The sequence below is a fragment of the Chiroxiphia lanceolata genome, chromosome 7, assembly GCF_009829145.1.
Source record: "Chiroxiphia lanceolata isolate bChiLan1 chromosome 7, bChiLan1.pri, whole genome shotgun sequence".
NCBI lineage: Eukaryota > Metazoa > Chordata > Aves > Passeriformes > Pipridae > Chiroxiphia > Chiroxiphia lanceolata.
In genome coordinates this window covers 19819388-19835723 of record NC_045643.1, presented here as the reverse complement: position 1 = coordinate 19835723, position 16336 = coordinate 19819388, and the positions used below count along the sequence as shown (strand labels likewise).

Below are 16336 nucleotides of genomic sequence, written 5' to 3'. Positions count from 1 at the left end.
CCATTTCCTACCATTAGGAATGTGTTTACAACTAGCATAAGAGAGGGCAACCTATTATATCAAAAAGCTGATTCAAAATATTATACTTATCTTGAATTTTTACTGACATTATTGAATGCTGCACAATTCTATACCTCTAAGGAGTCATCTCACTTAAAGATAGACAAAAGTGCAAATCTTTTTGGAAGTGAGAGCAATGAGCACCAACTGCAAAGTTTGAAACTCACGACAAGTTGCTTCATCAGAGAAATCAAGGCAGTCTGCATTTCCATCACATCTGAAGCGTTCTGCAACACAGTGTCCACTATCACACTGGAAATAACCTGGGTGGCAGGTCCTCAGCTCTGAAAAGATTCAGAAGCAACTTTTGAAATGTCTTCTTCTCCAAATCCAGATAAAATATTAGTTTTTGAAAACAACATTCTAAAAAATGCTGCAAAAGTCCAGACCATTAAAACTGTAGTATCCTCTACTTTTGGTGGAAGGACTAAAGTGATCTGGTGAACATTACTTCATTAAAGATGCTTCCCATAAAAGATTATTTGGCAGAATAATTTATCACACCAGAAACAAGGGTATGAATATGTAAGAGAGTACACACCACAGTCACGTTCATCTGAATTGTCTTCACAGTCATCATCGTGGTCACAGATCCACCGGGAAGGGATGCAGCGCAGATTGTCACACCGGTATTCACTTTCTGTGCATTCGCGAGGACCTTCATTTAAAATGAATGTACAAATATGAAAAGTTTCCCAGATGCACAGTTAAACATCCACACTTGTCTCACTAAACCAGACAAATGTAATGTGGGCAGACAATGTGGTAAAATCCTTAAAACTAAATGATGTTAAAACAGCATTCTCCCCCTATACTCTTTAAACATTTTACACATTCTATGTCCCCCTTGACTTAGAAAAAAGGAAATTCATTGTGGACTTTGTTTCATCACAGAATTATACAGTAGTTTTTAATACATATTAGAAAAAAAAAATACGTTGTTTAAGAAACTATATAATACCACATTTGCACATAGGAATTCAAATGTCACTTCTTAGTGGAAAACAGGAATTTGTGTTATTGTGATGACTGGATTTATCAGTGTTTTTATGTAACCAGGACACATCCTTGTGATATCAGTGTGGTATCAGCAAATAAAAGGTTGCAGTGTAAAATAACAGAATGGTTGCAGTTGAGAGCTGTCTGCCTTATTCTCATCAGAAATACAAGGATAGTTAAGTCAAAAACAGGACTATGTCATTACAGCTGAAAAAGAACTCACTGCAGTTGTGCTCATCAGAGTTATCTCCACAGTCATTCTCTCCATCACACTTCCAGCGCAGTGGGATACATCGATGATTGTCACAACGGAAATCTCCAACGGGATTGCAAGTCATCTCCTCTGTAGTGTAGGCAGTTTGCCAACAAAACAGCACACATTAGTACGGTCTTTGGATAAGACAGAATGCACAGATTATAACTGAAGTAGACAGAGATCTCTGCACCACAAACTGGGCCAAGTAATAGAGAAGTGATTAAGAAATAGCTGAAATAACTACATCAGTTGAGACGGAAGCACAAAGAGAAACTCAGTACTGTCAAAGGAGGGCATCTTGACATCATGGTGTGTTACATTTTCAAGTGTTTTCTGATTCTGCTACAGTGATCCAGTGATCTTTGTGTATAACTGTATAAGTGAGTGGTTTCAATATAAATCCAAAAGGCATTGTTATATTTCCCACACTGATGGTTTCACCAGCACAGGAGGTAAGTTACATAAATGTAGAAAATACTGGCAGTTTTAATACTTTTAATAGTTCAGCTCACGCACCAGTATTTCCTTTTCATTTGATGATGTATCAGGCAAAATAATTAAATCCTGATCTTCAGAGCTCATAAACATGTGAGCTGCACAATGCATTGCTGCACATAGAATTTCTCCTGAAGACAAATAACTAGCAGAGCAATTAAGTGATACCAAACAAAAAGATGCCCAGCTACATTATTACTGAAGACTTTCAGAAAATCAAGATGTTTGCAAATTGGATAAATATTTTAGGTACAAAGTTACATTGAAATGACCTTCTCCAAACTCACCACAGCCTTGTTCATCACTGTTGTCTCTGCAGTCATCATTCCCATTGCACACTGCCCACAATGGTATGCAACGGTAGTTGCTTCTACAGCTGAATTGTGTGTGATTGTCACATCGATAGGCAGGTCCCACTGAAAGAGGCATTTGTCAATGTTAGTTGAGTTACTTAGCCATTAAACTGTCCTTGCTATTCTGCCTTTCAAAATCTGTTTTGAATTATAGTCATTTTTTTCAACTAAAAAGAGCTCTCTGCTAATTTCAGTATTGTAAAAGAAAAAAGCATTAAATGTATTGATTTTACTATCTTCTCCAATCTATGCTGCTTGTATTCTGCATATGCTACAAACTCATCAGAGGTTCAAAGCATACACATAGTGTTTTCCCCTGTCTATTGAGATCTGGTAACAATGGCAATAGTCCCAAATCTGGAAGTTAGAGGAGGTGGCTTGTCCTCAGGTGGCAAAACTTGGTCACAAGTTCTTCAAGATGGCCAGTGGCTCAGAGAGACATGCTAGAGCACATTCGAAAATCCTGGCATCAAGCCAGTCAAAGTGAGATGCTGCCAGTTTTTGATAGTCTGACCAGCACAAATAGGCTTTATCTTCTTCAAGAATAAGTAAATAGGAAATTATCACATAGTTTGTGATAATTTCTGTCACACAAACACTATCATACAGAGTGTTTTCCAACACTCTTTACTACATGTATGCAATTAGCTTGCAGAAAATTCTTTTCCAATAAACTTTCAGTCTCAGGAAAATTAAGTAATGTGGTTTGCTCTGCTTTTGGTGCACTCAGAGTTCACAGATTATTCTGAGTTGGAAGGGACCCACAAGGATCATCAGGTCCAACTCCTAAGTGAATGGCCCATACAGCTGTGTGCTTACTGCATTCATGGAATGGCTCATCAGAGTTATCACCACAATCATCATCCACATCACACTTCCAGGACAGCGGGATGCAGCGGCCATTGTCACATTTAAATTGGCCCGGGGGACAGGTTCTACTTGCACAGTGAGTACTATCTTCATCTGAGTTGTCACCACAGTCATCCTCTCTGTCACACTGCCACGCTTCTGGGATACATCGTTTATTGGCACACTGCCACTGATGAGTTTCACACTGGTGATTAGCTGGAAGAACACAAATCAGCTGTTAGGATACCAAAAGTTATAGGAATGGTCTGCTGCTGTTATACCAATTGAGTCATTATCATGTTTACGACAAAAGTTAAAAAGAAATCAGTAAAAATTTAAAACATCCCATTTACTTGCCCAGTTAAGGCAGACGTTTCTAATGTCATGTCACATTTTTCCCAGGCATCTTTAGAAAAGCTCACCAAGATTCTACATTTTTCTAGGAGCAAGACAGATACTACCTTTTCCTAAAGCAGAGGGGAATAAACCCAGCATTCAACATGATTGAGGCAGGGGCCCTCAGTCACTTCACAGAGGAGATAAGCAGCATTGTGGCTCTGGCCATTCCATGAACTTAGATGTCCATTGCCTGATGAGCCTGTTCCTCTATGAATGAACAGGTCAGAAAACATAGCAGCAGACCACACTAATACCAGCTCCACAGCCTACAAAGGTGTAGTCTCTGTTCCCAAAAAGCAAAGCACTGAAAGCTGATGTCAGCAGTGCTGGCAAACTAGGGGAGCTCTGAAGGTCTATGAAAACAGGAGTCAGTGCTGACCTCTACTTCCAGACTTTGTATGTCTCACTGTACTACACTACTACTTTTTTAACATATACTGCCAAACTGTTCCAGAGAAAACAGTGTATTATAATTTCCATACATGTTCTAGACCAAAGGATTCTATTGCCATGCACAAGACAATGAGCAGAAGGAACTACATAGACCTAAAATGATTTTTATTGTACCCACTATGTTAAAATCACTGCATTACACAGCTGCCACATTCCTACTTTTTTAATTCCCCTGTGGCATACTTAAGAGCTTAGCTTTTGCAACTCAGGTAAAATTGACATTTCATTTAATTTGGTCATTTTTTAGAAACACTTTGCTAATGGAAGGCAATGACTAAACTATCAATTATCTATCAATGACAAACTATCAATTATACAACCACACTGCTTCCCCCTCCACTTTATATTAATAAGCTTGCAACTGTCAGAACCATGTTATGTACAAAAAGAGAACTAAGGATGTGGTTTTTTAAATTAGACATAAGTATGTGGAACAGCGTAGGTTTTTAAGGAAATAACATTATTTCATAAGCATAATTATGCTACATTTCTATAATACTGCTATCACATACAGCTTTCTAAAACAAATCTTCCCACATTGCACTGCATTTTGTACAATGCAGAGGGTGCAGTAATTTTGTCCCATCACACTAAGTGCTAAAATACAGGGAAAACTAGCACACCTGTTAGATTGACCTGGACATTAGAAAGCCTTAAATTCCTCTTATTCACCATGGTTTTACTTAGAACAAAACAAAGTGAGTCCTGTTTCTAATATTTTATACCTCAGATTGTAACTTACAACAGTGTAAATCTCTCTTAAAAGTATAGAAAATGTTTATGTTTCGATATAGTACATTTTTGCTCTTCTTTATCCTGCTTGCACTGAGGTGAATTTCTCTAGCAGGTGCAAGACTAGAAAAGACTATATTTATCTCACTTTTTCATCTTTAAACAAGCGATATTGATTCTGAAATTTTTATGTTGTTTACACATTTTATACTGGCAAAACACTTAAATTTATTAGTTGGAACATACCACAAAGTACAGGATCTTCATCTGATCCATCATGGCAGTCTGGCTGGGTATTGCACAAGAAATGTGAACTTGTGCAGTTCCCATCATTACACTGGAACTGCCCGACAGGACAGTAGCGGTGCGGACAGGTTGGGGGCTCATCGGAGCCATCTCGACAGTCCCTCTGTCCATCACATTTCCACCAGATAGGAATACACCTACAAAGAGAAAACAGTGTTTTCTTTGTTGAGGATATGGCTTTACAGATATACAACTATCCTTTTACAGCAAAAAATACAGTCTTGTCTCAGTGTTATTTCCTGAAACGTCCAAAACATCTTGAACTTAACTTCTTCTGTTTCATATGCCAAATGCTAATAAAATATGCAACAATACTGTCACCAGAAACAGATGATAAACAGAGGATACTGGCAGGCCTCTAGGAGGAATTTCACAAAAAATTAATAAGGATTTGATTTTTATGTATATTTGTGCTCATACTCTCTCATGCCTTTTAGATCACTCTTCAACTGGATTTTTAATGATGTAACATTTCAATAATTCACTTGAACTGTAGTACAAGAATTTCACCAGGGATTATTACTGTAACACTGCTTCAAATAAGCACACCTGCCTCACAGGGTCAGAGTGATACATCAGCACAAGAGCTCTTGTATCACCATTCCTCTCCCTCCACTGCTGTCTCAGAAAAGTGTTGGAAATGTGCCCTCACATCAGCTAAATGGCTTTCCTGAGCCACAGGCAGATAGCATATATTTGGCAGAAGCACATACATTGCAAAAGATGTATAAAAAAATAAGACAAGATTGCAGATTTTTTTAATTCAACAGGAAGCTGTATCTGGAGGTACATGTTTCTAATAACCCAAAACTTGCTACATTAGTAATGCCATATAACAAGAAGAAAAGTAAAAAAGTATTACTTAAGCAACCAGTCTAGAAGTCTTTTCTGAAATGTAAACCTGTCTTGTCTTGGTGTTGTCTTTGTAAGCACATCAAAAAGACATTGAAAAAGCAACAGTGAGCTGTGGACTTACCTCTCAGTGTCTGCACAGAGAAACTGGGTGCTGGAGCACATAGGAAGGCAGTAGGCTGTATTACCGAACTGTATTATCATGAAGTTATCGGGACACTCACAGGAATAACCCTGACCACCAGCTTTTATTAGACAAAGATGGGAACAGCCACCATTATTGGTGCCACAAGGATTATTAACTGGTAAAAAAGAAGAAAAATATTACCATAATTTGTAACTTCCAGAACACAAAGGTCTCAATCTACAATAGATTCCTCCAACACTGTTTTGAAACCTTAAATGTGAGAAATTGAAAAGCAAAACCTAGATAAGTAGGCACTTACTGAGAGAAATACATGTGATATCATATGCAGGAAATGTATGCTATTAAGCCATGATATTTTAGAAAATAATTTAACAATTATGCACTTCCAGTCATTGCTTTTCAAAGAAAGGGCAGTTTATAAATGTAAAGTAGATGCCTACATTTACTCTGTGCATTTTATTCCCCTCAGCAAAGGCAAAAGCTGGGTGCGCTCAGGACCCATTACAACTAGTCTCTGAATACAGCTGACCCTCTAAATGTAAATCTCATTCTGTTTTCTCACCAAATGGCTGTCTGTATGGATGGTAAACATGGATGTCAAATGGCCTGTGCGTGGTGTTCACAAGAACAGTCCTGTCTGATCCGTCATATTTATTTCCCTTTTCAACTGTCCTTGTGTTCCAGTCAGTCCAATATATTGTGTCTTCAAAAATTGTTATTGCAAATGGATGAGGTAAAGTCCCATCATATACTGTGTGACGATGATGTCCATCCAGGTCAGAGTACCTCCACAAAGAAAAATATGTGCAAAACATTCAGATAAATGCTAAAACATCTTCCCATCTTTATTATGTATGCTTATGGTACTTCACCATTGGTGACCAGAATCATGCAATGTAGAATTGCAGCTACTCAGTAAATTCAGTAAATTACCGTCCTCAGTAAATTCATTTTAATACATGGAGGAAAGTAAAACAGGCTATTTTAGGCAAATAAATGGAATAGAGCAACATCCACTGAAATGTATAATTCCCACAGAAGCGCACTGGCTAGTCCAATGAAATTTTGCACATTTACTGCCTTATAGCAAATTATTTTTGTCACACGAGACTAGCTTGCCTGGATAATTCAGATTGTTAATAATGGAGCACTTAAGACAATAATAGGCTTCCTATATTCCTAAATTTTATATATCTTTCTTATTTAGAGCCTCCTCTGATAAGCTGTCTTTGATAAGATTTTACATTTTTACTATCACCTTGCTAAACGGGGAAATTATCAAATATAAGAGAGAAAAAGAGAGAAACATACACATAATTAATATGTATTAAAAGACATTTTAACACTTCATCATAGAAAAGGCTGCCAGAAGAATTAATGTAGAGAAGAATAGAAGTAAATATAAATGTAAATGTACATGGAAATATGAATACAAATATAAACACTAACATAAATACAAATTATTGTTTTCAAAGTATTTCAATGTCATGACATTGAAACAGTCAGAATACTATTACTCATTTTTACTGATATTTAATTCTCTAATACTAGAAGCAACTAATAGATTTTTCTTGATTAGCAAAAAAATCCCATGTGCTAACAGGAAATTCCGTGTCGTACCTCGGGACATTCAGACATCTTCTAATAGTTTGTATACTATTTTATTAGCACACAACTAGTGTAGTTACAGTTCATCTCTTATCTATAGGCAGAAATAAGAGAATAAAAAACCAGGTATTTTATACTCAATTTTGCTTTGGTTCAGCCTGTATACTACATACAGAGAAGTTGCATATTTGAGTACAGAGTGTAAACCTTTTCGCTATACTTTTCGGACCACTTCCAGTGGAATCTAGGATGTGAATATAGCAACTAGGCTACTGTGTCTTCTGATGATACATATCACCTACTACTCCAGATATATATGATGCTTACAGCACCAATAAATGCTCCCACCAAAATCTGACATGAGCAATTATTCAGTTGTTTTAACCTTTTCTGTGTACATACTCAATATAATCTAGATGAGCATCTGCCCAGTAGAGCTTGTCATTGGTGTAGTCTATGGTAAGTCCATTGGGCCACTCTAACTTTGTAGAGATAATCACAGTCTTCTCCTTGCCATCCATGCCTGCTCGTCCAATATAGGCTCGATCTGCAAAGTCTGTCCAGTAAACCTGTCTGTTCAAATGAACACTTACAGTCAGAATTGTAGTAAAAATATGTTGAAATCAATATTAGAAGCCAAGTCTCAAATACAGTATTTCCTGTCACAGAATTAAAGCAGAGATTAAGGAAGAAGAAAGCTAATATATTCATTACTTGAATTGCTACAGCAGACAATTGTGCAATCACAATTGCCTTCAAAGAATGCAACTATCAGACCCAATATCTGCCAAATCACACACACTTTTATCAACCTTCTTTAGCATTGCAATCAAAACTTGCTAGTCCATATGGAACCAAATTCCACAGTGCCCTGCATATATACCTATGAACAGGCTAGCTATTAAGCTGCAACTAAGAACTAATGCCATGCAAATCTAAATGCAAGCAGGCAAAATTTACTTCAGATTTTCAGAACAGTGCAGGATTATTTGCGAAAGAAAGGAAAAGCTCTCTTGAAATGTCATACCCATATTTTGGATGAACAACAATTCCTCTGGGGTGCTGAAAGCAGAAAGTGTTGTTGGCATCCACACACCGATCCACCAGTTTTTTCCGGAATCTTCCATCAAGTTCAGAGACATAGAGACAATCTTTGTAGCCATCCACCCAGTACAATTTTCTGAAATGAAGTTTCAGAGTTATTTAATATTATTTAATTATATTTTTTATTTTGCTTCATAGAATCTTTAAATTTCAGGGTTTTTTCTCCAATAAAAAAATATATCCACTGTAAAGGAACACATACTCCACTGACATCTCTTCTACATCATGTTCCAGGCTGCCCTTTCACTCTGGTTGTTCCTGTAACCATGATTGTTACTGCCCAATTCAAACTTGCAGTTGCCTAGTTGAGTAATAATACACCATCTATCTATAAATTCCTAAACCCCTCTTCCCTTTCTGTCCTACCAGCAAGGGCCAGGAGCAGGAAAACAGACATGCAGTGCAATGGATTGTGACCAGGGCTGTAAAATACTGGAGAGAATCATCATTGTTTCATGCTGCCACCTCTGCTCTCATCAAACAGGTAGAAAATTCCTAAGTAATCTGACACCCTAATTTAAACTTCACCTAGAATTTTCTAACACTTCTATTACTTTGCCTAGGAATATACACAGCTGTAAGTAAAGAAATCATACAAGCGAAAGTGATGATTTTAAAAAGCCTGCACCAAAACAAAGCATTTAATTCACTTAGACCTGCAGCAGGGTACTTTGAAATTCTCTGCAGAGCTGGTCAGCTCCAGCATCCACAGGGTCATTCTAGAAATAGCCTGACAGATATAATCTCTGCCTACACCACCCTAAGCAGTGCCATTCCCACCAGGGAGGAGGACAAAGTAGTCTTCCCCAACCTGCATCTCATGGCATCCTCCAATCCTCTCCCTGCATTGCAAACAAGCAGAAAAATTCAACCATTGTACTGTCCTTCAGCCTTTCTGAAACACCTAAACAAAAACCAACTAAACTAAAACATATCTAATTATAGCTGAAGTAATTCAACAGCTGTATTAGAATGAAACAGTAGGACCACTTCAGCTAAAATTAGCCTTTTCCTTCCTCATCTATCCATGAATCATAAAGCATTTGAGGCTGTTGGCAACATTAATTATCATTAGGTTTAGAGACAAAGTGGTTTAAAAATATCAACATATTTATATAAACACTCTCACAGAAGTTCCAAAGTGACTTTTTGAATGATTCTCATTGTTCTGCAGTCCGATGCACTTTTTATGCTTATAGTACTGTACTCAGAAAGCAAGACCTGATGAAACACAGCCAAGAACACTGTCAGAGAGGGTACCATATAAGGACAGAGTTTCTGTGGCAGTCAATCAGACTACTTTTTGACCCATAGCAGGCAATTAAAAATTTGCCATAATGCAAAGTGCTTTCCAAATCCCTCACTCTCATATTGGTCTCCTGTCAGCAAATGAAGTGGATCATGTTGTTTATCAGTTAAAGGTACATTTTTCAAGAGCAAAAGAAATATGCTCTTCACAATCGTACAGGAGGTAAATTTCATTAATGTTTGTTATTCCTTACTTAACTGGAATCTAGTTACCTGATATAACATTTTGGTTATGCTAAGAGAGAAGCCTGCATCCCAACCCCAACAACTCCTAGCAAAGGACTGATTGATGAGAGAGCAAGTCTGATATAACCTCAATATAGTAGATATGAGAGTAATGAAAGAAAAGTGTTACGTATTAAACACTGATAAACAATTTCAGTGCAGTGGTGTGCACTGCATTCACAATCCAAAACAATTTCATGACTCATCAGAAATTTCATATGAAGTGGAGAAAAACCTTAAGATAAAGTCCTTCACACATCATTTCCTTAGGAGCCCAGAAAGATAGAAAACATATTTTCTTACCTGCCAACCCAGTCAACAGCGATACCTTCCCCGTTGGGCACATCATCACTTATCACTGCCTCCTTATTTGTTCCATTTAGGAACATTCGTTCAATGACATTCCTCCCCACATCAATCCAGTATAACCTCTTTTCCACCCTGTCAAAGTCCAGTGCCACCACATTTCTCAGTCCTTGCAAAATGAGAGAGTAAGACTGGCCATCTGCTGTGAGATTTCTCAGATAGTAACGGTTGCTAAAAATAAGGTATGGGGAGATATTACTATTTTGCCGGCAACTTTTTCCATCAGGCTCCCGGATATAGCCTGGGGCACACTTACAGATGTAGGAGCCAGCTGTGTTCTCACAAATCTGGCTACATACTGATGGAGTTTCATTGCACTCATCAATATCATCACAAGTCCGTTTATCAGACATAAGTTTGTATCCAGGATGGCAAGAACAGTAGAAACTTGTCTGTGTGTCTGTACAGTCATGATCACATCCACTGATTGAAGGGTCACTGCATTCATTTATACCTGGGGAAGGAAAGGAGTTCTATTCAAGGAACTGGATGCAGTACTAGGGCAGTCACTTTCCAGTGTGCTCTATCTCTCTCTCCCTGCTACCCCCTGAAATGCTGAATGTGAATGTGGGTTGCTGTAATAAAGGAAAAAGGAAAACAAGTTAATCAAATACGAAATTATTCTAGCATGTTTGAGATCTGCCACAAAACACCCTGAGTGCCAAGCATGGACTTCTGAATGGCATATTTTGGAAAAGTAAGGGTCATACATAACAACGAATGAACTATATTTAGTTCATATAATTAGCTCGTTGTCACAGTCTGTTAAAACAGCACATAAGAAGTATGACTTAAATACAACAAAACCAAAATTAAATATATACATTTCTTATAATTTTCATTTCTGAGAGACAGCCATGGGATAGACACAATTGTAATGAAGGAATTGCCTTACGAGTTCATTTTTTTAAAGCTGCTTATGTATATTAAATTAGACAGTACAAATAAATCTATACATACCACATCCTTTTTCATCACTGTTATCTAAGCAATCATCCAACCGATTGCAGACTTTAACCATTTCAATGCAGTTTCCATTGTCACATTTAAAATGGTGGGGAGAGCAGGTCGCTTCTGGTGTATTACAGAGATGTTCCAGCTCATCAGATTCATCACCACAGTCATTATCCCCATCACAGAGGTAGGCTTTGGAAATGCAGCGCCCATTCTGACAAGTGAACTGGTGCTGTTGACATGGTTCATAGATGCATCCCCTTTCATCACTGCTGTCACCACAGTCATTCCGCCTATCACATCTGAAGAAGAATGAACACTTTTTTCAAATATAAGAAGGAATCACTGCCGCTAGGGCAGATGGGTGGATACACTGTCCCAGTTTCCAAAGAAGGTCTATATTTTCGTTCCAATAGAAGAGACTTTCAGAAACCGGGGTCATATTATATAGTCTGATCCTGTGAGTCCTGCTCGTATTCCCTGTATGCATTACAGGCTGGACAGAGTCACCCCAGGATATGTTACTAGCCACAGGAAAAAGTATTAAATGCTAATGGTGAGCACTGGGGATATTAACATAGAAAATTCTGGAGCATTTTCAAGTCAAAGCTAATGCATGAATGAAGAGCAGATAAACAGTTTCACTACAACATGCAGATGTACTTAGAACTAAATGATGTGAAAAAAAAAGGTTGAATTAGCTGCTTCACACGAAGCCAATTTTGAGAATTTATACAGCTGCCCAGGTAGTTACAAACCTGTATGTATTACGGATGCACAAGCCATTACCACAGGTGAACTCATTTTCTGTGCAAGATCTTCGTGTGCAGTTCTGGTGTTCATCAAAAGCATCACTGCAGTCAGCATCACCATCACAGACCCAAGCCCGAGGGATGCACCTCCTGAGTGGGGGCCGATTGTTGGCACATGTGAACTCTGCTGCTGTGCAGTTGCGGTTTGCTGAAGGAAAAGCATGTCCACTAACCAAGTTATACTCTGTGTGTGTAACACCCTCCCCCCCACACACAAACGGCCTAGATATCCACCCATAATCCATAACACAGCCATGCTCTACTGCACATGCACAGATAGATATCACTGCACCTTCTCATGCACAAAACTGCATTACTCTTCATGGAAGCTGACTGGGAGCCAAAGCATTCCTTAGGGAATGCTGACATGTGCAGAAATCTGGATCTTATCAGCTTCTCAGTATCAGATTTTCATGTATCTGGCCACATTTTCTGGGAGCTGAACAGGTATTACGCCTAGGGTCTTTATTCCCTGTTTTCTTCAAGGTATTCTGTTCTTTAGGGAGCAAACAGAGTGAGCATCATTGCAGTTAATAAGGACAAGGACTGAAAGTGTATCCAGCTGCTGTCAAAAGTATCAAGAAGCAGGACCAGGCTTGGTGAACCTCCTTCCCTTTGTTCACCCTCTAAACAGACATATTTATTTTGCTAACTAGATTTTAAAGATATTATGCCAAAACCACGTGGCTATTAATATGCACAAGATGCAGTACATGACCATCAGGGACTATCTCCACTGAAGCTGCTATTGTTGCCCTGATCATACACACAATGCAGGTTAGTTGTATCTCCATTTGAACACATCAATTCAAAGAAGAGTAATCACAAAATTATAACAATGTTTTTGGGGGGGTTTTTTACCTGTAAAATATTCAATTTCAATTTGATATAATGAAAATGAAGGTACAGAAAGATTGTATCTCATGCTTAATGTGCACCTTTGTGGGCAGAAAAACTGGTAGTGGGTGAGAGTTTGGGGGTTGGCTGTTTTCTAAAAAACGCCCACAGGACAAATAAAGTGCAGTGTCTATTTGCATTAACCACCTACCACAATTATGTCTTTGATCCTCATCACTCATATCCCCACAGTCATTATCACCATCACAGATCCAAGTTGCTGGGATACATCTGCCATCATCACATCTGAACTGGTCACTTGAACAAGTCCGCAATTGGGGCACTTAAAAATGAACACAATCACTTTCTTTGTTAAACCAACCTGAACTGCCAGGAAAATCTACTGAGGAGTGTATTTTAGAGAGAAGCTTATGAGAGTGAAATGTAAGGGAGAAGCTTAGGCATAAAACAGTTAAGGTACAATCTGAAGACCTTTTCTTAAGCTAAAGGTGCAACTCCAGCAATGTGCAAAGTGAGCTACCAACCCTGCTTAAAACATAGAATAATCTATTCTACCTTCTCTTATGCTTACTTTTACAACAAGAATAATAATTATCTTATAATATCAATTCTCAGTGACTTCAGTCAGCCCTTTCTTTTCTTCCCTGGAGATTAGTATCCTTTTTTTTCACCTCCTACCCCACTCCTCTGCTTATTCCTATCAGTTTCTATTGTACATACAGGATTCTTTTACTGTAATACTAAGATATTCATATATTGTGTCAACACTATTCACCTCTGCTTCCCACATTCTTTTTTTCCCCAAATGCAATACTGCATGCACACTTTCTGTACAGCATGACATCTGTTTTTACATCCAAAACAATATCAAAGTACTTGCTTCTTTTTGCCACTTGATTCACAGTCTTACAGAGACAGGAGGTTACATAATAAGAGTAATCACACTACAAGCAATCAACTGTTGCAATTAAAAGCCTTCATATTCTGTACACAGCTTTAAGGATCAAAATATTCAGTGACTCAGATTATTTAGTCAGTGAATAAAGCCCAGAAGATACTTATTTTCTACACAGTCTGGATTCAAGCTACTGCCTACAAGAGAAACTACTGATTTGCTATAACCCCTCAAGTTGTACCCTCTGAGTGCAGACTTACCACAAGAGGCAGGTTCATCAGAGCCATCAGCACAGTCTATTCCTTGATCACAGTACCAATGAGCAGGAATACAACGTCCCGATGTACAGCGAAACTCATTATTTGTGCAAGTCAGTGAGACTGGAAGAAAAAACCTATGTATTATTTCTTTTTTTCTGTTACCTTTCCAACTTGTTTTAAGTTGCTTTGGAGTCCATTTTATGCAAAAAATACTACAGTCCCCAAAAAAGAAAGAGAAAAAATTATGCTAGGAAGGATGTCTTTTCTCAGCCTGTCTGTAAAGAGTTCATAGTACAAAGTAGCTTGATATTTGTATGCAAAAAAATGGGTTTAATTCTCTCCTTGGATATACATTCAGCTAATAAGTAGACAGAATTTGCCTTGGAAATAGGATTGCATGCAGCAATATGTTCTATATTTATACTTGAGATTTGTGCACAGGAAAATGACCAATATACTTATTTTTCCAGTGTTCAAACCAGGCGCAGCAGACTCAGCACCTTACAGTAAATCAAAATGTACACTAAAGAAGTAATATCTCATGGTACATAATTTTTTTTATTTTTCTCCCACCAATTTTTCTTCACCTGCTGGTAGGAATCTTTTCTTAATGGCAGTGAAGAACAAACCATAACACTGAGTAGTTCCAGCTAAGCATGCTACAAATATTCTTTCTGCACTTTGGCTGAGCCCCTCAATCCTGGCATATATAATGGGTTTGATAATTTCTTCAGTAGTTACTGATACTTTCCTGTACCCTCTGACAGTTTCAGAATACCAAAAGAACAGTCTGGCCTTTTAACTTGCTCTTCCATGTGCCTTTGATGATGAAAATCAAAGATAATTAACTGTTGCTCATTAATGCCTTGGGGTTTCTTTGCCTCTCATTCTCTTTCTCTCCCTCCTTCTTGCCCTTCACCACTTCTCAATTTAAGTAATTCCCCAGGGACATTAACAGTAGAAGGGACAAAGCACATCTTTTATGACCAGCACAAGCTCACTATTGCCACCTATCTTTGACACGTTGGGGCCCATAGATAAAAGTGGCCATGTTCTGGCTACAGAAATTGAACTGATATTTTAGAAAAATTGTGGCATAGTTAGTTCAAGGCATGTAACTTTAGGAAAATGAGCAAAAGCAAAAATAATCTATTCATGTAATACTAAAACCAAATCGTTATCTGAAAATATCCATTATGTGTTATAAATTGATCCAAAACATTTCATATGGAAAAAGTACTACCTAACTACTACCTAATATAAATGTCTTAGAAGTTGAGCTGGTTTGTAATTAAGGTGGATGGAAAACCAGATATTTCTATACACTAACTGGAAGCTACGATGAACAACAAATCATATGCTAAAGCATACATAACCACATGAAAGGGCTAAAAGAAACTACATTTGAGACTGTATCCATTTCATTTGTTTAGAAGAAAAAATATTTTAATGCTAAAGTTCTAGAAAAGACAGCTCACTATAATACTTAAGTGTCGAAACACCATGTAAAACCATAAAGAATACAGATCAGAATAAGCAAAAGGAACAACCTCTCAAACGCTTTATGAAAATGCTGCAAAAATTTATCACCTTTTTTATTAGATAAAATCATGATTTAGATAATTGAGAGATAATAGTGCAATGCATTAACTTCAGTATTACAAAAACAGATATTTTGAGAACAGTGTGAGTTACGTCAAGAGGAAAGAGCAGCAGAATAAATGACTTAAGTAAGGAAGGCCCTGTTAACTTACCACAGTGAGTAGGGCTCTCATCACTCATATCTCCACAGTCATTATCACCATCACACAAATACGTACGAGGAATGCAAATATTTGTGCTTTGGCACTTTGTAAAACCAGACTGGCAAGTACGTTCCGCTTTAAGGAGGGAAGAAAAAAAAGCAGAAGTTCTTTAGAGCTTTTTTAAATAACTGTTCCGCTGCATCTCATTCAGAGATACTTAACATTGTTAAAGAGTCCCACATCACTCAGTTTCTAAAGTGCATCACTCCTACTGCTCATGCTATATGGGAACAGTTAGA

The 16336-nt window shown here is 37.8% G+C and overlaps 1 protein-coding gene across 2 annotated transcripts in view; it reads right to left on the bottom strand.

Annotated features, from left to right (window-relative positions):
- The window catches only part of LRP2 (LDL receptor related protein 2), a 114851-nt gene that overhangs the window by 22006 nt on the left and 76509 nt on the right, over positions 1-16336 (bottom strand). For both annotated transcript variants that reach the window (XM_032692907.1, XM_032692908.1), the window contains exons 45-60: positions 16047-16172; positions 14293-14412; positions 13328-13459; positions 12226-12427; positions 11474-11769; positions 10451-10967; positions 8538-8690; positions 7913-8083; positions 6465-6688; positions 5879-6056; positions 4843-5039; positions 2983-3228; positions 2098-2226; positions 1283-1402; positions 602-718; positions 228-344 (exon numbers count right to left, since the gene is read on the bottom strand). In XM_032692907.1, coding sequence (XP_032548798.1) covers positions 228-344; positions 602-718; positions 1283-1402; positions 2098-2226; positions 2983-3228; positions 4843-5039; positions 5879-6056; positions 6465-6688; positions 7913-8083; positions 8538-8690; positions 10451-10967; positions 11474-11769; positions 12226-12427; positions 13328-13459; positions 14293-14412; positions 16047-16172 — 3045 coding nt within the window. The remainder of the gene's footprint in view (positions 1-227; positions 345-601; positions 719-1282; positions 1403-2097; positions 2227-2982; positions 3229-4842; positions 5040-5878; positions 6057-6464; positions 6689-7912; positions 8084-8537; positions 8691-10450; positions 10968-11473; positions 11770-12225; positions 12428-13327; positions 13460-14292; positions 14413-16046; positions 16173-16336) is intronic.